Source organism: Hippichthys cyanospilos, chromosome 8 (assembly GCF_059441005.1).
Source record: "Hippichthys cyanospilos isolate Australia breed blue-spotted pipefish chromosome 8, RoL_Hcya_1.0, whole genome shotgun sequence".
In the NCBI taxonomy this organism is placed as follows: Eukaryota; Metazoa; Chordata; class Actinopteri; order Syngnathiformes; family Syngnathidae; genus Hippichthys; species Hippichthys cyanospilos.
Genome location: NC_142376.1, coordinates 1,288,593 through 1,311,293, shown reverse-complemented (window position 1 = coordinate 1,311,293; position 22,701 = coordinate 1,288,593). Strand labels below are relative to the sequence as shown.

At 42.5% G+C, this 22,701-nt stretch overlaps 1 protein-coding gene across 2 annotated transcripts in view; it reads left to right on the top strand.

The window, feature by feature from the left end:
- The window catches only part of camkmt (calmodulin-lysine N-methyltransferase), a 114,099-nt gene that overhangs the window by 43,800 nt on the left and 47,598 nt on the right, over positions 1-22,701 (top strand). Inside the window, exons 4-9 of one of the 2 annotated variants that reach the window (XM_088420813.1) lie at positions 6,195-6,255; positions 7,923-7,974; positions 10,349-10,412; positions 13,864-13,930; positions 15,216-15,290; positions 19,683-19,746. In XM_088420813.1, coding sequence (XP_088276939.1) covers positions 6,195-6,255; positions 7,923-7,974; positions 10,349-10,412; positions 13,864-13,930; positions 15,216-15,290; positions 19,683-19,746 — 383 coding nt within the window. The remainder of the gene's footprint in view (positions 1-6,194; positions 6,256-7,922; positions 7,975-10,348; positions 10,413-13,863; positions 13,931-15,215; positions 15,291-19,682; positions 19,747-22,701) is intronic. The other variant, XM_088420814.1, reaches the window with a different exon arrangement.

Here is a 22,701-nt window from a genome sequence, read left to right as displayed (position 1 = left end):
TAACTAAACAAGACTAAGATCATTTTCGCCTGGAGTGTCCCTAATGCGGTAGCATCGCCCCCTTGTGGCGAAAAAAAAAAATCAAGCGTCATCATCCAGAAGCACATGAACGCCATGTGTTTGTTTTGCAGTCCCGGTACTTCCTCATTCCGCGGACATTCGGACTCGCCGGCCGAGCCGCCGTTTTTCTGCCGATAAGTAAGCTATCAGAGGAGGGGGATGAATAGCAGAGTAAAGATTGGGCCGGGTGCCACAATGCAGGCGTGGCGGACAGATAGCCCCCCCCCCCGTCCCGTCCCGTCCCCCCTTCATTATACTGGGCCTAATCCAAAACGCTGTTTACTCAGAGAGAAAGTGGGCGCGCTTATCGAAGCTCCGCACGGTCCTCCAAGAGCGTGCGGCGCCGGCCCCTCAAAATGAGACTATTCCGATGGAAAAAGGGATCAACGGCGTCTCCCGGGCGCTCCCGGCCGGCCGCCGCGGTGTCGATGCTTATCGGCGGCGCCCTCTCGGACCGACGGGCGGCGGCCTATCTGGCCGACTCATAATTGCGCCCATTGTTGCATTTATGAAGGAGGTCCCATGCCTATTAGGCAGTAAAAGCACATTATGGGCAAACACTTTGGAGTTCGCTTGTCGCCCAAAAATGACATTTTGATTTTCAAATATACTGTATTTTTCCCACCTTTTTTCTCATGGCTTGAGCCCTTGGGTTTATAGTCCCAATGCGGCTTACCTGTGGGTTTTGTGCTCGCCATCAGGAGACCGTTAAAGACAGTAAAGCAATAGTGTGTATCAGTTGAACGTGTCTATTATGTCACTGAACTGAAAAGGTGTGAATCAATGAATGTGTTCAGAACCGGTTTTCAAAATCTACTCTTAAAAATATAAAAACGACCAATAATAAAATCAAATGTGATGTGCAAATATATATATATATATATATATATATATATATATATATATATATATATATATATATATATATATATATATATATATATATATATGTGTGTGTGTGTATCTGCGTTTAGAGGGACACACGAATGTAGCAGAGCGTTGTAATTCACTTACCTAGATTTCTTTTATGATACATTTGAATTTCAAGCATAATCGCTAATTGTTATCATGTTTGGTCAGCTGCAAGCTTCACTTTAATTCCACTAATATTATTAGACTACAGCCAAAGGAAATGGTAACCGGAAGAGACAACCGTCCAGTTACTCTATAAAGTTTGATCATTTAAGGATTATGTAAATATGTGTACTGCAGTAATATATGTCAAGTATAAACACTTTTCACATTTATAAAATTCAAGTACCCTCATACGCATGCATGAAAATTTCGGGGGGGTTTCCAGTCCCCAATAATCCCATTATAACCCCATGTTGTGTAAATATGCATATGTATGTTTATATATATATATCAGGGGTGTCAAACAAAGGTCCCGCGGCTTGTCCCCGACAAAAATGATTTGATTATTTTGTTCAATATTTGCGTCTTATAGTCGGGCAAACGCGCTGTACGTACAGTATTTGTCATTCCGAATCGCAACGCGGCGTAAGAAAAGACTGCGGGCGGGCGTCCCCCGCGGGGGTGGGGGGGCGGGCGGCGTAATCCCGGCCCGCAAGTAAAGTAGCGGCGCGAGAGGACAGATTGTCAGTTGATCATGGCCGGCCGAGCGCCTTATCCCTTATTGGATCGGCCGGCGCGGAGGCTTAGGAATTATCTGAGGCCTCGCTTAACGTAGAGTCGGATGAGCGCCAGGGAGTCGCGCCGTCCCGAGACGCGCGCGCCCATGTGTGTGTTTGCCCTTTGGTTTTTGCTGCGTGCCGGGGACCTCTTGGACTTGCGGGGAGCGTTTTGGAGGGCTGGCTTCGGTTTGGGTTCGGGTTGAGGCGAGGTCATCTGCGCTGACGCCTCGGTGCCGGCCAACGCATTTTGTCAATGGGATGTCCTCGCTATGATAGGAAAAACCCCGTTTGTGCGTGTGCACAAAGCAGCATGTTGGCACACTTAACCCCATCTTGACATCATCTCGCCTGCTCCCTTTCTAAGCCCCCCCGCACACACAATTTCTTTCCGCACCTCTCATGGTGTAAAGCGTGTCCCTCAGCAGCATTGATGTCACATTTCATTTCATTTTTGTAAATATATTTTTATGCAAATTTTTAATTATGAAATGGCAAAGCCATTCAATAGCATCATTTCATTGATTTCATTTCATTTCGCTTTTAACCAATTTACAAACACCAATGAGCTTTTTTCAAGTAATTACATTTTCATATTAGTCATACCTTTTTTTTCCTTATATGATATTATTTAATGTTTTCTTTTTTAATTACCGTAGATTACAACTAACACAGTGGAACTGATCATAATTCAATTCAATATAAAATGTAATCTGATCAATGTTTTAATACTGATTATAAGTCTGTAATATAGACTTTAACTGTATAAAGTTTATACATTTATAGTAATCAATTACTTTTTGGACTTTAGCGTATTTAGTACTTAAACCATTTGTACTTTTAGCCCCTAAAGTAATTGATTACTTAAATAGTGAACCGGCTAACTACCAAGTAATCAATCATATATGTATGCGTATATATATTCATTGCTTAAGTACATACCAGGTAATCAATTACTTGAGTACTTAATTTATTAAAGTAATCAATTCCCTTATACATGAATGACTTTTGGCCTTTAATTGCCGAACGCGAGGCAATTTACTCCCCAAATTGATTACTTTTTTTTAAGAAATAATTGATTAGTAATTTTAGTATTTAAAATACGAGTACATTTTCATAAATTGGTACTTTCAAAGTAATTTGTTACCCTCGTATTTTAGTCATACTCGTAATTTAGTCATACTAAGTAATAACTAAGTAACTAACTGAGTAATTGCTTTTTGGTGCATTTTGACCTCAGTTGAAGCATTTTAGGCGTTTTTGTTCAAAGTGATGAGATGAGACCCGTTTCTTACTTTTATTTTGAGTCTAAAGCAGCCGGCGTGCCGCGGTCGCGCCTCGAAGTGGCTTTGCCGCCCGCCGAGTTATTTCAGGCGCCGGTCCTCTCAAGTGGAGCCGCTAAGTGGCTAATTCCCTCACCCGAGCGGACGTCTGGGTTAGCGGGTTACCTGCCGCTCATCGCGCTAGCGAGAGCCAGATTAGCCCCGGGCCGCGCCGAGTTCCCGGGGTCGGCGGCGGGTCGGCGGGCCGTGACCGAGCCGGGCCGGCCTTTAGCGACCTTAGCGGCCTCTCAGACAGTTGAGTATTGCGGCGACGAGGCGGGTCCCAGCTTGCGATAGTTGCTAACTACTTATATGTTGCGGCTATTCAAGTTATGCGCTAGGTATAAACAGTTTTTTTTTTTTTTGCACAAGCTATGAAAAGGTCTATGGTAAAACATTTAAAATCAGAACACTCTTGTTTGTTTAAACATTTTCTATTGAATTCCTTCTTATTTAAAAAAAATCAAACTTCAATATTTGTTGGGTATTTATCAAATTAAATCAATCATCGTTAACACGAAAGACAAGACTACAGTGCGTCTACAACACTAATATATATATATATATATATATATATATATATATATATATATATATATATATATATATATATATATATATATGCATGTATATATACTGTATACAGATGTATATATATTTATGCATATCTATGTGTATATGTATGTATTTGGGGGGGGATACTTGGATGACTGAGAATCTACACAGACATGAAAAAACAAAAGTGACCGTCCTAACTTCTAATTATTGTGACAATAAGTTTGGAGTGACAAGTGCAGGCTAGCCAAATGTATTTGAACTCGCCATGACTTTCATTGTTGCGTCCGAGTCATTTCTCAATTAAAACCTCTTTTATTTTTTTTTTCCTCCGCGCACCACCTCATTAATCCAGGCGTTTGCGTTTCAAACTGAAATGGGACAGGTTGGAGCCCGCCGCTGATGACTTTCTACATTTAGCAGATGCGCACGCACACACACACACACGCGCACACACACACCTTCCTCATCTGGTAATTGAAGGTGAGAAATAATTTCATTATCCGCAGGAAAGAGTAATCTGCTCTCCACTCCTGATCCTTTCATTTCCTGCAGAGCACCTCTACCTGGGAGGTGAACACACACACACACACACACACACACACACACACACCGCATCTCGGCCGCCATCGCCGCGGGCTATTAATGTTATTGGAGTCCGAGATTAAGCGCGGGATTGACATATGCTTTACAAAGCTTTGCCACTTTGTCACGCTTTCCCCTTAAAGCGCCTTGAAATGATTGTGAATTTGTGCGCCTCTTTCTGCTCTTCAAGCGCCTCCCGGGAGCCATGGCGACGGCGGGCGGGCGGTGGGGCGGGGGAGGGGCGGGGTCGGCGACGCCGGGTTCAGAGGTCACCGGCGCTTTGGCGGCCCGCCGGAAAGACAAAGGCCGACGTGCGCCCGCCGGCCCATAAAAGACCTTTATTCACTCCGTCTTTTTACAATTGGTAGATTTCAAAATGATTTGATTGGGGAAATCGGGATTTTGCGAAGGTGGCTGCATCGGCGATTACGATCGGTATTAGAGAATCCAGTCTTGCATTTACTCCGCCATCTTTTGCAGTAAAAAGGTCATATTTTGACAATAATTAACTCCTTAATTTCCATCCCTTTGCACTTAAGACAACTTAACACGTATGCATATATTTGTATACGTGTATCTACATGAACATACTGTATGTATATGTGTTTATATACATATATGTTTTTTGTATTTGTTTTATTGCCTACTTTATCATTTGCTCAATTATGGAATGTAGTCTGCTCGGAGAGATGAACAAAATAAGAATTTCATTGTGTTTTAATACTATGTGTATGACAATAAAAATTTTGAATCTTCAATATATATATATATATATATATATATATATATATATATATATATATATATATATATATACATATACATATACATGTGTTTACTGTATATATGTATATGTGTGTATATACTGGATGTCCGTATATGTGAATATATGTATACATATCAATGGATGTATATATGTGTATATGTTTTTATATGTTTATATATGTATGTATATACTGTATGTATGAATGTATATTAGAAGTATATACATTGTTATCAAGAAAACTTTTGTGTTGACTTTTAAGAAGAAACTTTGAATGTTTTTAGCAATCGATGAGGCGCTTGTCGGTGTCACGCCGCCGAGCCAAGGCTAAAAATGAGCATTCCAAATGTCAGCATGTTCAAGTTCCATAAACACATCTTGACACTCTGCCACATGCACACACACTGCCACTGTGTGTGTGTGTGTGTTTTTTTTCTAATGACGGAAAGGCATATTTGGACACTTTATCAATAGGCGTTATTAAATCCCGCTTGCTCCAGCTAATCTTGGCAAGCAGGAGCAAGTGCGCCAGGGTGACAAACACACACACACACACACACACACACGCACGCACGCACACACACACAAGCGCTGATGTCCGCCCCGTGACTTGAAGAGCAAGCGTTTGTAAGCCGCTTATTATATTGACCAGCTCCTTCTGCGCCTTTTTTTTTTTTTTTTGCTCTGCTCACTTTTGCTACTTCGCATCCCACACAACTTCACACGCGCACGCACACACACACACAAACAAAGGCGCCAAAGCCGCCTTGAAAGCCAGAAAGCGGAAGTTTTATTCAAATGAACGTTTGCTTCTTCTCCTGCCAAGGTGTGTGTGTGTGTGTGTGTGTGTGTGTGTGTGTGTGTGTGTGTGTGTGTGTGTGTGTAGGTGTGCGTTTGTGCATTTGTGTGCGCGCGAGAATGACATGGCGGTCCCGAGCATCCAAGTGTGTGTTACATGCACAGCAGAAGGAGAAGGGCTGACGCTAGGTGATAAGCCAGATAGGCCTGCATGCTGTGATTATCACCCGGCGGACCTGCTGCCTCTCTCTCACACACACACACACACACACACACACACACACACACACACACACACACAAAATGAGCGCGGGAGTGTGTTGCAAGGATTTAAGACAGACAAACAGAGGACTAAGACTTGGACGACAAGGCAAAGGTGGAAGCCACCAGAGAAGCCAACATTGTCGTCCAATCGGCTTGCGTCTTATTGGACGCAGTGACAAATAACTTTTTTGTGTGTGTTTGTGTGTGTGTCGTCAGGTGTGTGGCCGTCAGAGGAGGCCATGGCTCACTACTGCCTGCAGAACCGACACATGTTCACGTAAGTTCAGATAAAGTGGAGAATACGTGAGGCCCGATCGATATCGTCAGAAACCATGTCCGATTTTTGCTCATCGTTTTTCTAATACGCTAGCGCTTGATGGCAGAAGACGAAGAAGTGATTTTTATCTAATTATTCGTGATTTTCGATACCATATTTTTTTCAGACTGATACCAGTCAATATTCAACAGCTGAATCGTCTCAGACGTCGATACAAAAAACAGACGATACTGGCAATTTGGAATAACACATCATTAGTACCGAAACCTTGAAATAGGCCAGGTATCATGGTGTTCGATACCATACTTTTTCCAGACTGATACCGGTCGATATTCAACAACTGAATCGTCTCAGACGTCGATACAAAAAACAGACGATACCAGCAATTCGGAATAAGACATCATTAGTACCGAAACCTTGAAATAGGCCAGGTATCAGCCCGATACAATAATCGCTATTAATACTTAGCCATCCAAGTGATAGATTTATTTAATACTACATTTTTTCCAGATCTGGGTCAGTGCATGTACTCAACTCGAGAGTCGTCGCTGACGTCGATATAAAACACAGATGATACTATTGATTAGATATTTCCCATCGTGAATACCAACATTTTCAAATAGGCTAGGTATTGACCTGATACAATACTGCAACTGATACTCAGTTATGCTCCCACTTTTTTCATGCCGATACCAGTATGAGTATGATAACTGTTACCAAATGCCAATAACATTAGTCATTTTGATACAAACAATCCCCTCCCCCCCAAAATGTCTATTCATATTATATTAATTATAATTTTCTATTTAAATAATATTAAGTTTTTTTAATCTGCAAAACTCCTTTTAAAATTTGCCCCCTTCATGTCCATTTTTAATGAATAAATTATATCCGAATAATACAACTTTCATTGCTATGCTTCATGTTCCAAGTAATTTGCTCTTAATTTGAAGAGAAAAACCTACTGTCCCTCTCTGTCCTGATATTATATGTTTTTTTTAATGTAAATAATATAATAATCAATAATTGTTACACATAAAAGTTACAAACAACGTTCATTGCAATGCCTCATGTTCCAAATAATGTGGTCTTAATTTGAAAAGAAAAAAAGCTACCCTTTCAGTCTGTTTTGTTATGTTAAATAATATTTTTTAATGTAAATAATTTAATAATGAATAATTATTGTTGTACTTTAAGTTTGATTCTTATTCTTATTTGTTTTAGTTACCTGCAAAATTCCTTTTGTATTGCATTAGCTTATCCCAATTGAATTGCAATTAGACGGGTGATATACAAAATACGGCCTGGGGTAGGATCAAAACTTCAAAATGATTATATTTACATATGAAGGCTTATTGATTACTCCCGCGGGGTCCATTTTTGTCAAGTTATTGAAAATGTATGTACATTTCTGTCACCCTTGGGCCAGAAAATCCCCTCAAGCATACTGCGATTTACACTGAAAGTAGAACGTCATCTTTGATTTCCTGTTTTAACATTCTGAGGGTGGGGGGGTCGATTATCGGGCGGTGGAGTGAAGGTCAGCGAGACGGAAAGAGGAAGGGAAAAAAAAACCGAGGGTAGGATGAAAGTGGACAAGTCGCAGATGGACGGGAGGGACGGATGAAAGTCAAAAAGTCAAGGTCTTCTCCCGTCTGTCCTCTCAGGGGCGCCGTTTGTGAGTTGGGAGGAGGGATGACCTGTCTGGCTGGACTCATGGTAAGTCGCTCACACACAATTTGTCTTGGTAATTAAATGGACTCTCGCAGATCGATGCAGCGAGACTCGGCGGGAAATCAAAGCATCTCTCCTCATTAAAATGAATGAAAATGCCAACGATCGGTTCCAGGAAAAAAAAAAAAACTGACTCAGCTAATCTTCTGTCATCTGTTTGGCAGTAATATTCTCTTGAGGGTTAGCTTCTTCATTTGTGACCAATGTAGCGGACTTTTATTTTTGTTCTTTGGACTCATTTGAGTCCCGGTGTCCTCCACCGAGGGCATCCTGACCTCTCTCGTCAGTCTGTTTTGCATGCAATGCGCTTTGCTGTCTCACTGAGACAAAAATGGACTCAATAGTGGATCCAAATAAATATGCAGCTTCTCAGCAATCAATGAAAAACTTGAAATGTTTTATGATTAATATTAGTGTTGTTGTTTTAAATTTATATAAATGTATAACCCGTGATTTTGTTGGTTGGGCCCATTTGGGAAGATATCTTCCTCCACGCGGCCCACAAGCTTAAACAAGTTTCACACCCCTGCTGTAGATGCTAATTGTTAGCCTCGCATGAACAAAAAAAAAAAAACCGAGTCCTTCTTTGCAGAGGATCAAGAATACATGCCTGAATTCCAGAATTTGGGCCCCATTGTGAGATTGAGTGGAAAAACAAACATAGGCGCCATTGCACGTCTGGGATTTATTGGCCGGGGTCGCCGGCATCGGTGGCCCATCGATTTACCGTGTGTGCGCGCGCGTCTGGGAGAGAGAGAGAAAAAGGGGAAAAAAAGCAGGTTTTAATCTCCGGCCAGTCAATACTAGCGTGTTTTGACATTACTGGCTGAAGACGGAATCCGTGCTTCACACGGCTCCTTTTCCTCGACTTATACCGCGGGCCTTCGTTTCGTTTTTTTGGAAGGGTCGTGTGACCCGTTGCGGCTTGAGGCTTCCGAGTTTAGGGACGCTATTTTTGGGAGAACTGTAAATCCCGGAGGCCCGTTGCACCCCATGTTGGTAATTTTGCAGATGAGCACGGGTAGAGGGAGGGCTGCGCCGCTGTGGGCGTGCAGTGCTCACGGATGACTTCGACCGGTATTTTCGCTACATCAATATTTATAGGGAATTAATTTGATTAATACTTTAAAAATCAAACATTTTGGCTTGATTTTAGAATCAAGAAATACATAAAGAAATGTTAACCTCGTAGAAGTAACGGAAAAAAAATCAAAGGGGGTAATGAATGCACGGTAGCTGCTTTATTGAGCAAATAATAAAGTAGGCAATAAAACAGAAAATAATGATTAATAAAATATATAATATAAATAATAAATGACATATAATAATATTAATAATGATAAAAATAAGTCAAATAACCCAATTCAAAGCTAGAATCTAAAAGCAAGTCCTGACCCCCTAAATGAGCTCTGAACATGTGGGGTCCACCAAAATGGTCCTCACGAGTCCAAGAGGACCCCGCAGAGATAGTCAAACTCGTTATTCGGTCCCCACCAAACACACACATTTGGCTAATCCTAACCAGGCAAATTCCAATTTGAAAGCTTGGACCTCAAAAGCACGTCTTGACCCCGACCAAAACGCTCGCCACAAGTCCAAGAGGTCCCCGTAAGTCAAGATAGTCGAAGCGGGTGTTTGATCCCCGACACGTTCTAAAAATCCCGCCCCGGTTTACGCGCGCGGCAACCCCGCAGGCCGCCAACGTGCCGCGCGTACGACCTTTCTTTATTGTCCGCCCGCCAAACGGCGACAGATAATCCCGCCTCGGCTTTGTATACATGCAAAGCGACGCGAGTGAGTGAGTGACAGCCCGACACGACGCGAGCGAGCGACGCGTTGAAAAAGCAAGAGCGAGAATAGCAAAAGGGCTCGGAGTTAAGCACGCGCCTCTTTATCTGGATCTGTCACACGCGGTGTGCGTGCGCACCCCATCCATTTTTTTTTTCCCCTCGCCTCTCGCAGCCGGCGCCGCAAAGTTACGTGAAGGGCATCAGGCGGGCCCGGCGAGCCCGGCCCAGCCGGGGAGCGACGGCGGCGGACGGGAGCGATGGCTCGGCCCGATAAACGGCCGGCGTCAAATGAAAAGGCTCGGCGCTCGCCGTCATCCTCCTGTCACAATGCAATTACGGAACAGAGCGATAGCAAGATAGCGACCCCCACCGCCAGCCGCCGTGATAAAAGTATTGACTGATTTGATTGAATGATTAAAATAATGCAGACGTAGAAATGGGCCCCAGATAGAAAAGGGAGGGGAGGGGCGGGGCGGGGCGGGGCGGGGCCGGACTCCTGCGCGCGTGTCGTTATTGGGACGCGCCGCGAAAATCTAAGGCGCTTTTCTTTTGCTTTCTTTTTCTTTCAGGTTGCCGTTTGCGGCAGCGCCCGACGAGTGCTGCTATCCGACGGCAACGCCAAGTGCGTTGGCAGTATCCTTTCGCCCGTGCGCCGGATTTCGACCGCCGTCGGAGATCGCCCAAAGAAAAAAACTAAAGTAGTACCGGCCGTTTCAAACCTTCTTTTACCATAGACTCGTTAAAAACAACAACAAAAACGTACAAATATGTCATTGGGATTGAATGAGTTATAAAATAAGTTGCTAGCAGGAAAAGTTCTAAAATAAAAATGATATAAAATAAACATGACATTATTGAAATGGTTTTAGATTTAGATTTTACACAAAATCTCACATGTCCAGCTGCAATCACATAGAAATGTCAGAATCGTTGCATATTGAAATTTGACATCTGTCATCCGATGGAAATTTCAGCTCCCTCGTGTTTATTTCCTCATTGATTCTATTATGATATCATAAAACAAGTCAAAGGAATTTCCATCATTTGTAACATAATGCCACAAGGGGGAAATAATGAACATTGCGATCAAACATGATCCTTTGGCCAGAAGTTGTAGTAGGTCTTTTTTTACACGTATACATGAAAAAAAACGTGAAAGACGTTTTTTTGGGTGCAAATGAGTACGTTTCAAATGACATGTATACACGTTTTTGGCAGCAAATGCGTATTTTTATTACTACTTTTCGTTTGGTCTATATTTAGCATTTTATATCATTTTTGTATTCTGAGAGCTCATGAATGCAAACGACATGCAATAATACCCATTTTTAATTTTTGCCCCCCTTCCTTTTCATGCCTTTTTTTGGGGGAGCGAGTTGAAAGTCGACCCGAGGCGGTCCGCGTTCCTTTCGGCCCGTCCGTCCGTCCGTCCGGCCGCTCATTCAGCAGCTACGCAAACAAGAACAGCGAGTTTTGGCGTGACAAAAGCAGGAAACGTGCAAAAATGCGCATTTCTTCCCCACGCTCCGATCCGCCACGTCCATATTTAGCTGGGCTTACAATCCGCGCGTCTGGGCCGGCGACGGTCACAATGAGAGCAAAACAATGCGCCGTTGACCCGCCCGCTTTGTTTCACCGCAACAAAAACACACGCAGAGAAATGACAATCATTTTTTGTTTTTTTCTTGCTCCCGTGCGAACGGTCGCCGTTTGAGGCAGACGCGAGGAGATTTGTGCGAACGGCGGCCGGATTTACAGCCGGCGTTTTTTGACCTCATTGGTAGCGCGCGCACGCGCCCGCTTCCGCGACCTTCAACGATCATCTCCAAAAAATCAATGGAAATATCCCGTTAAGCGTGATTGATGGCTGCCATTTGGGCCATTTGAAAAGATGGCCGCATATATTCAATGGTGGGATGGAGGTCATTTTGTCTGCCAAGAAATTGACAGTTTTTGCTGCCACTAGGTGGCGCTATACGTGTAAGCGAAAATCAGATCGTCGTCTTCAGGTCGTGACTCTTCATATACCTTTGAAATTTGGGATTTTTGGGGGGGGGGTTTCTAAGCGTTCCGTCTTTGGTGGCGAAGGAATTTGATGCCCCGCCCCCTCCGCATATATTTTGAAAAGCCAACATTTTTTTGTCCCCTGTGTATCTCACAGGTCCTCAGGTTGTACGGCCCAAAATTTTGCTTCATGGGACGAACCGTCTTGGACAAGCGTGCAAAAGTATGAGCCCTGTAAATCACGTTCAAAAATCCACAGCATACGATTGCAATCAACTTTTTATTTTGGGGTTACGACCAAATTGCCGGTTACAATTCCGAACAACATACAAAGCAAAGTGACGAGAAAAATCCAAAATCATTTTAAGATGACTCTTTTTACCTCTTGAGTGTGCGTGTGCGTGCGTGCGTGTGTGTGCTGACCTCTCCCCTAGTGGTGTGCCGGTGATGGGATTACAGTAAGCCTCTGTCATCGCCATGCACCACACGCTGATGCACAGGTGTGTGTGTGTGTGTGTGTGTGTGTGTGTGTGTTTTTTCTTCAAATGGGACTTCAACCTACATACAATTAGGACTGGAATGAATGAATTAATGTGTGTGTGTATGTGTATATATATATATATATATATATATATATATATATATATATATATATATATATATATATATATATATATATATATATATATATATATATATATATATAATGTATGTATGTATGTATATATATAATGTATGTATGTATGTATATGTATGTATGTATATGTATGTATATGTATACGCACACGCACACATATATATGTATACGGCCGCGCTGCGGAGCCGGCTCCACGTCCCGCCTCTCTGGCCTCTGCAGATTGGATTTGTCTCTGGGTGAGCTTTAAAGACAAGCAAATCCAAATTGAATGGCGGCGCAACTCCACAGGACAGTCTATTAATAGACAAGTTGACATCAATCGGGCCCCCTTTGTGTGCGCGCACGTCGGGGTTAAAAGCCTTTCAATTGATCTTCTGCTATTGGCGGCCGCCGCCGTCCGCCATCCCGCTTTGTCCCCTTAATCGGCGCGTATCGTCCAACATTGGAAGCGCCGCGGACGGCGGGGGCGGAACCCCAAGCCCAAATGGCTTTTCCGCCGTCCTTGAATCGCATCGCGCTTGGCGGATGGAGATGCGTATCCAATCGTTTTCGATCGCGGAGATGCGCGCCCGCCACGGAACGCGCAGAGCAATCGACAATGAATCGATTATCGAATTAAGGGATGCTTTTGATCACCCGTTCCCTTTTTTCCACGTAAACTTGTCAAACCTCTGGACGATAAGTGTTTGGCCATTTCCGCGGTCTTCGCCAAAGCAGAAGTTAACCTTCCTTCATATTATCGGACATTAAGAAGCCAATCGCTCGCCGTTCACCACCAAAAATGACGCAACGCTTTACACAAACACATGTACACGCAGCTACGTGAATAAAAATAGCGTCTATACTAATTCATATATTACAATTGTCACTTACAATTCACCTGACGCGCTCGCGGTTATACAGATGAACTCATTCAATGCCAAAGACGTCGTTTTACATTTACGTTAAGTACTAAAGTAATCAGTATTGGTTATTTATTTATTATTGTTTTTCACATGATAGTTGGCTACTGCAATTTCCTGTGAAATGTTATTATTAAAAAATACTAGCATACTACTAAAGTAGCAGTCGCCCACCTTCCTTAAAATGTTAAACATGATAAATGTAATAAATAGAGACGCCGTTTCGCCGAATCGGTAGTACGATGACGCTTCGGATTGAAGCGGAAATGGTTTTCGAATCGAAGGTTTTGAATGGAAAATAGCCAGGAAGGTTTCCTGACTGTACGCATTCCACGTGTTTTTCTCCTTGTGGCTTTTATGAGCGGGCCGTTTGAAACGGACGGTAGGTTGAAGAACGCCGGAGAATTCGCAACCTTGGTCAAAGAAAGCGCCGCATCAAAAAGTCATCCACTTGAAGGGAGCATCGTCCGCGCCGCGCGCGCTCGGGCGCACAATGGCCACTTTCGCACCGCGCTCGCTAGTCCTTGACACTTGCCATCAGATGTGCGAGGCATCGTCGACGCAAACCAGCGAGCGGGGAAGTTCGGCTCCACGCGCGTTTCCGCTAGGTGAGGATGTGTGTGTGTGTGTGTGTGTGTTTTTTTTTTTTTTTTTAACACAAGGCCATTTGTTATATTGCTGCGATAAGAGCGAGTGTACAATATAACACGGTATGTACGTTTGTGATCTTGGGTAATTGACGCTATGTGACAGTATGCAAAAATAAAGAATGTTATACAAATAACATAAATAAATACAAAATATATGTTATATTTTGTTGCAGTAACTTCCTCGTAGAGCTTGGAATGCTTTTAATCGGGTTTCAAATGAAGAGCAAATTAATTGGAACATGAAGCAACTTCATTGCTACGTTGTGTCACTTCCTTGCCAAACTTTGATTGCTTTTAATTTTTCAAATTAAGAGCATTGTGTTACAGTAATGTCCTTGTCAAACTTTGATTGCTTTAATTTTTCAAATTAAGAGCAAATTATTTGGTACATGAAGCAACTTAATTGCTACATTGTGTTACAGTAACTTCCTTGTCAAACTTTGAATGCCTTTAATTTGTGATTTGCGAATGTTTCTTTTTAAATATAGCACAGATGAAGGATGTGTCGCTTTTCAAATTACGAGCAAATCAATTGGAACACAAAGCAACTTTTGTTTTCTTTTTTTTTTCCTTTGCAGAATGTTGCTGGCTTTTATTTATTTAAATTTTTTTTCCGGGGCCGCACATTGTCATTTGTGACACCTCATCCGGAAAGGGCTGGGCGGGCTCACAAAATACGAGCGCAACCGAATTCGCTTTAATGGCGGCCCCCCCCCCCCCGGGCATATTCACACAAGTGGAAGATGCGGAGACAAAAAAATCAACGTATAATTAAGCCACATTACGTTGACGCTTCCCTTTGCGGATTACGGCGGGGGAGCGGTGCGATCGGACCCCCTGCCTGCCGCCATTTGGGATTGTGTTGTTTTGTTTACACGCTGTTGAAAATGCCTAATTAATTCTCCCACTGATCCGATGATAGGAAAATAAATGCTATTTATCAATCTTCTCACTGGCTGCGACCTGCCAAATAGCGTGCAAATAATTCATAAAATAAAATCGGAATATAAGCCGCAACTTTTTTGTTGTTTTTTTTTTGTTTTGTTTTTTTAAACCATCCATTGGAAAATTCCACCGGTAAATCGAATGTGTATATCTGATCGTGTTTTTTTTTTTTTTTATATAGAACAACTATGAAATAGAACTTGATCATATAAAAATACAACACATATGTATAAGTTGAATTGAGTAACATTTTATGTAAATGTTATTAAAAGTCTTGATTTTTGTCCCCGTTTTGTAGGGTGCTGAGGTGGGATCGTGAGCAAGATATTTCAGCAGTGGAGGCCAATTTCGACGTTGTCATGTGTGCAGACTGGTAAGTACAGTGAGGATTATTGCCCCCCCCAGAAAAAAACGCTACTTTGTCAGTCACCCGCAACAATATAAAAACTAGCCTCACTCTGTATTATATGTTTTTTCCGATTTTATAAAGTATTTTTGAAGCAGTTCCTGACCACATCAAAGTGAGTGTGCAGTTCATTCAGGCATCATCATCAGGCATCAAACAGGCATCTTACTGTTGCGTTAGTGCAGTATTCTAACAATCCATTCATGTACAACCTTCGGCTTGTAGTCTGGTACGGTTTATATCTGACAAAAAATCTTTTTTTCTGCAGGGGGGTCCGAATGGGTCCGAATCGGTATCGGGCCCCGAAAAATAGTATCGGAATAACACCGTTCTCTAGCTTGACATTTGGGTGACACTTTTTGCGTACACCCCCTCCGTCGGCGCCCCGAGGGGTCCGACTCGCACATTGACACGCGCCCCTGCCTCGGTGCGCTCCGATGGCCGCCCGCCTCCACCTTACACTAAATTGCTTGGTTTTTCATGCTCGGCGTCCCGGCAAATGGACGACTTAGGCAAATTGCAAATAATTGCTCCTGGACAAAGAAAGCGTCTGCGGCAAGAGCAAGGAAGATTCGGAGGGGCGGGGGGGGCACGGGAAGACCGGATTGAAATGGAGCGATGGATGATAACGTAAACATTGCAAATGAGCCGCTCCGTTTTTGAAACGTTGATCCGGTGGCGCCCAATCCTCACCAGTAGTATTACACTACGTTTCTTTGCCTTTTCAAGTAATGGTTTAAACGTGATGTCCAAACCATATTTTCCTGATTACATTTGAGTCAATCGACCCGATTTCAAAATGGGTTCATTGGTTGATTTGCTCTCAATTTGAAAACAAAAACGTACCTGTCAGGGCATGAAAACGTGAGATTTAAAGGGATTTGAGACCCTGTTAAAATGCTACCTGGTTCATGTTGCAATTAATTTGTTCTTAATTTGAAAATTAATATGAACTGTTCCTGTTAGAGCAAGAAAAACCATGCCTCATATATTTTACAAGATAGTATAATATATTATTCTACATACATAGTTTTTATTAAATGCTAAGTATTTTATAGCATTATTAATTAATAATTATAATAGTAATTATATTTATACATACTATACAACATTTATCGTCATACGCATAGTAATACTACACAATGAAATTCTTACTTTGTTCACTTCCCCGAGCAGACCGCATCGCACAATCGAGCAAATAATAAAGAAGGCAATAAAACAAAACCGCTAATATCACAAGCGGTATATAAATCACTTTCTATGTGCATTGGCCAACGCTGTTATGGAATCGCGTCATCCTTCCAGATAATATATAAGCCGGCTATAATTGTTATATTAAAACGATATCTCCGATATCAATATGAGAATATGATCACGGGCGGGCCCAAATCCATCGGCGCGCGCATCGGCCAACGGCGTGACCGCAGCGCGGCAAGCCTTCCGGGTAATAAGCGGCTGGGGAACCCCGCCGCGCCAAACGCAACGGAATATTCGGAATATTTTGCATGCGCGCACAATGGGGCGAGAAAGGAATCAATTACACGTAAAGTTGCGGCATTGAGGACCAGCGCGGCGCCCGGCGTGTGTGCGCGTTTCCCGCTAGCGCCATCCTTGAGCGATTGTGCGATAATTGCGGCGGCGGCGTTTGAAGAGTGACGGCTGACCGATTAATGGGCGCGTCATTGTGATGATCGCCCGGGAAAAGGTCAACAAGGCCCCATCCACTTTGATTAATTATATCTCCGACTGTGAAGAGCCGGAGCGGCCGCGCGCGCCGGCGGAAGGCTAACGCCGGCCGCGTTCCATTCTAATGCCGGCGGATATCCACCCGCCGTGCTCTTCGCCGCTGTTGTTGGCGCCGGCCGCCCCATCCTTTGGAATCGGTTAGGCGGGACTTGAAACCGTGATTCGGAGTTCGGCGGAGCAGCCGTTTTCGCATTTTGCCCAGCGGTTTCCAAGGTTCCGAAATCTGGCGCCATCGTATTCACCTTTTATTATTATTGCAATGATTTCATCTTTGTGCTTTTGTGAATGGTTGCCCTTGTTTGAGGAGCAATTTTTTTCTAGAGCGTTATTAGAAAATTACACCACACAATTAAATGTATTATTTTTCTTTATTTTTTTAATCATTATTACATCATTTATCATGATTATTACATTTATTTATGTTTAAACTTTGTCTAGCAGCTTTGTGAATCTTTGACCTGATTTGAGAAGCAATTTTCCAATTTTGTGGAGCATTTTTATTATTGGAAAATTATACGATGTAGTTACTATCATTATTTTAACATTTATTATTATTATTATTGTTACAAATACTAATGTTTAATCTTTGTGGAGTAGTTTTGCGAATCATTGACATTGAGGAGCAATTTTCTAAATTTGTGAAGCATTTCAAGGGTTTTAAATTATATGACACAATTTTACATAATATTCTTATATATAAAATATAAATATAATTGATATTTATATAATTTCTAATCTATATCTATAAATAATAATATAGCTAAATCTCTATTATACATATTTACTATATATGTATAATATTTATAATATACATCTGTATGTTTATTGCATATATAATGTAGTATGATTATATATTTTAAAAAACCAACATGGAAAACCAAATGGATGGACCATTGTGTAATGACAGGCTCAGCTCCACTCCGGTCATCAGTACGCCAGTGTGGCCAAACGATATTGACGAAGCCGTGATGTCATTTGTTTTCTCCGTGTCGTCCGCCGATCCTGTTGAATGTGACAATTATAGACAGGTTTGTATATACACACCCCGGCCATGCACTCTGACCTTGACCGTGGAGGGGGGGGGGGATTCGGCGCCAAACAATGGGGCACTCTTAAAGGGCAAGGCCGCTCCATTTGACAGTCGCCGCATCCATCCATTTCTTATTTTCCCTTAGAGTCATATTTGTAATTGCGTGATTTTTTTTTTTTTTTTTTTGGAACAGACATAATAATGCGTCATTTTGTCCGTCGTCCTCCGAGAGACACCTTGTCCCGTCCTGTCCTTCCCCTGCACTCGCACTTCCACCCCGGCAGCTGACTTCCTTGTTGTTCTTCCTCCGCGAGTGGATGCGCGTGGCAAACTAAAGCAAACACAAAGTTCTCACCTTTCAAGGCAAATCGATGGGCCGCACCCCCACGCCCCCCCCAACAATAATAAACTTCACTTGACTCCGCATCCTGCTTTGGCTTCGGAACTGCCCGAGCTGCCTCGGGACTTTTTCTTTCACAGCTAGGCTTGGGCGGTAGAAATTCATTTCACGTATTACTAATCTTATGTCATTATTCACGGATTGTTAGTTGATTAAATCCATTTTGAATATGATTTAAAGTAAATGTACCATTCATAGCGTGTGCATAAAGATGATAATCCATTTTTTTTCATATTTTGTCTTTTATTCAGTCTATTCACTCTTCATATTTATTTCATATGCACCGATTGGAGCATTATGTCGTATACGATAACAATAAAGGGCTTTTATTCTATATATAAAAAGGCCGCACATCTGACGTCATTTTCAGTCCGCAGCAACTGAAAAAAAACGATTTTTAAAAGCATTAACCTGTACGCGAGAAGGAAATCAGTCATCAAAATAACTCCTTCGATCCCAAAGACGCAATTTCACGTCTTTCAGAGTCCACTCATTCAATCTCCGTTTAGCTCGTTTTCAAATCTGCAATTTTTTAAAATGACAAATTCGATTTATTGTCCGACTCTATACGCATCGTGCGCATCCCCGATTGTAAAAACATGACACTTGAACAATAGGAATGAGATATTTTTGCAGCTGCATGCGCCAGTTGGATGTGCAGGATTAGGCCAAAATCTCTATTGTCGCCTTTTAGTCAAATTAATCATATCTCATCTGGCGTGACAGGCAACATGCATTTGGGGGGAGGGGGGGGGGTGTCATTTTTTTGTTTCAATGAAAGCAGATTTGACAATGTTGTCATTTCTGCTGAAAAGATATTTTCAACAAGGTGCCTGCAACTGTCAGCAAGTCCAATTGCGTACCCGACAGGATTTTCAAATTAAGAGCGGGTCAATTGGAACATGAAGCGACTTTTTGCTTATCGTTATAAGTGAGCCGATACGGCGGCAGACGAGCCAGAAATAGAAGCGTTTTTAGTCAAGTCTTCATTTTATTTACGTAAATAAACTATATTTATAATACATAGTACATTATATCTATCTATCTATCTAGCTTTTAATGGGTAATCTATATAATAATATAAACTTATATATCAAAATATCATTGTTAACCCCCCCTTCTCTCTCTCTCTCTCTCTCTCTCTCTTGCTCTCTCTCGCTCTCGCTCACTCGCTCTTCCCCAGTTTGTTTCTGGACCAGTACAGAAGCAGCCTGGTTGATGCCATAAGGAGATTACTGCAACCCGACGTAAGCGTGCACGCGTCTACTGTATATACGCGTGCGCTTATCCCCCCGTTGCCCCCCCCCCCCCCCAATCATAATTAGGCCTCAGCGCACATTAATAGTGTGACAGGATTAATATCATGTAATACTTTGATGCTTACGCAGCCAGCGCTGTGATCTGCGTGCCTGTGCCTCCTGGCCTCGCCTTCATGGCAAATCCCGGGCAACTTCTCCCATTTGGCCCCGCGATAAGACCCCGCGCCGCCACCCAGCGAGCGAGCGCGCGCGCGTTTCCGGTGGGAATAAAAGCAAAAGGCTGCAAGAGATAGGGGTACCACTCCTCTTCATCTGAAGGAAGCGGGTCGCGTTTTAAGTACAGAGGCCAGTTTGTGAGAAGGAGATGAAAACGCCACGCTGATGGAAGGAAAAGGAAGCACGCGCGCAGGCGGGCGCGCGCACGCGCAAACACACGCTTGAAGGCGAGCGACAAGCGCAAATTGAGGCGTGAATTACATCTTGAAACTTGAAAACAGATCACTCAAAAGCGACGCCGCTTTTATTTTCCAGCATTTCAAGTGACATTAGAAGTCAAATTCAATTACATGAAAATAGAACATCACTTCTCAGTAGATAGAGAGTGATATGTGTTTTTTTTCCCCCCCGGGGCCGTTAACGATTATTAGTTGTCGAGTCGAGGAGGCGCCGTCATTGGAGCCGATATTCATTTTCAGTCTGAGTTGAAAAGGAGTCGTCTATACGCACATATACTGTATATGTATGTAATGGAAGGTTAATTGAACGACTCTCAAATTTGCGAAATGTTCTGTATTTTCCGCACTATAAGGCGTACCTAAAATTCTTCAGGTTTCTCAAAAGCTGCCAAAATGCCCTATAATCCGGTGCCCCTCGCCACCGCAACAGTATCCTACTCAATATATTAGAGAGTAAAATGGCCCTGATTTTGGAAAGGATGACTTATAATCGCCTTTTTGTAAAATTCACCCAAATTTCATTTAAACAAAAAAAGTGATGGGGGGGTGGACTTATAAGAGAGGTCGACCCTTGGAAAAATATGGTATTTATTCTAAGATGAACAGGAAGGAAGACAACTAGGTTTGTTTTTTCGCGAGGAGAGCGGGCAGATCTCATATTGCTGGCAGTTTATAATAGTGGGAAATGCAGTTTATGGGTCCATGCTGCTATCTTATTTCTCGGGAAGATCAAGAGTCTTTCATTCTGGTTTTGCCATTTGGTCAGGTCACGACGCCCAATTTTTTTTTACAGCTGCCGGAGTCGCGTCATTTCCTCAAACCTTCTTCACAAGCAACAGCAACGGACACATCGGTTCATACAAATCTCCTAATTTACTTATTGCATGAAACAAATATGGGAGAACCGAAATACAATTTTTCTAACAGTGCGTCTTATAAACAGTAACATAGAAAATACCAGAATTTGACCCCAAAATTACGGCTATGTCTTATACACAGGTGCGTCTTACATTTGAGGAATTTTTGTGGTAAAAATATTCCCATAAATATCACGCACAAAAGTGGAACAGAAACAGTCATGCTGTCACATCGTTGCTCGCTAGCTATTATTGTGATTTCCTTTTTTGTCACACAAAAGTATCGTTGCTCATATGGGGACGGAATATCCAAAAAACAATAGTGGCCCACCGCTGCGTGGTAACAATGACCGGCGCGCTTTTCGCGGTACCCCCGTGCGCAAATAATCATATCTCCCGCTTTAATCCCGCCGAGATAATTCGGCAGCTAATATGATTCGCCGTCAGACAAAACAAATATTTCATCCTTTGCTAAGCTGATTAAACAATTAACATTTCTCTCATGTAATGGCACTAATTTGTTGTTTGCGACAAAGGTTCCCATCCGGGTGCCCGCATCCTCTTAACCGGATGATTTTTTTGCCGTTCTCATCGGAGGCCGCAAAAAACCGTCGGAGAAAGGAAGCGTCCCCGCCGTTTCCTGCGCGTTTGCCTTGATTTTGCCCAATCGTGCGTGCTCGTCTCCTCGCGCCGTTTAATTAGAAGCGGAACGACGGCATCAGCGTGAAATCAAACTCCAAAGCTGGAGGATTCCAAAGAAACTTTCCACCAGCGGCTAATCCTTTTAGCGCGCGCACCTCGTTTGCGTTTGCGTGCACGCGGCTGGCTCTTGTGAGTTTAGTTTTCGCAGGTGGTGCGTTGGCGCGCACACTATCACGTAGATCTCATTTCTTTTGTGATAAATCAAAATAACGGCGATATTCCTGATTGCTTTCTGGTGGAGCCGCAAGCATTAATCGACAAATTAGTTCATCGTCTCTCCGGGTAATCGTTGAATCGTTTCGCGGCTCGTCAGAACTCCTTCCGTCCCATAGGCGGTTTTCAGACGGTCCATCCGAGGAATTTATTTGGATTTTTCAAATACAGTATTAGGAAAAGGGTGGTCTGAAAATAAGTTACAACGATTAATCGACAACTAATCGATGAGTGGATAATCAATCCCGGTAACCGATTTATCGTTTCCAGACTTGTTTTAACCAATCCGATCCCAAAGGCGTTTTTGTATCTCTTTGAGACGTTCAATTCCGAGAACTTATCTTTCAAACATTAACGATATTAAGATTCAAAAGCTCATTGAGCGTCAAATTAGTCGATATTCATTCCCGATAATTGAGTTTTAGGACTTTTGATCCCAATGACTTATTTATACATCTTTGAGACGTTCGATACAGTATTGAATTTTTCTGTTCTGTTAGTTTTTTCGCCGCGTTCCATGGATTAATTGACAATTACCCTTTCATTCATAATCAATTGTCATATTAGTCGCTAATCATCCAGATGAATCATTTTGGGACTTCTTTTGACCTAATTCAATCTCAGTGGTGCAATTATGCATCTTTGCAGACTCTAAATATTCAACCCAAGTGACTTAGTTACGGTATTTATTTCGTTTTAAATATGAAGGTAAACGG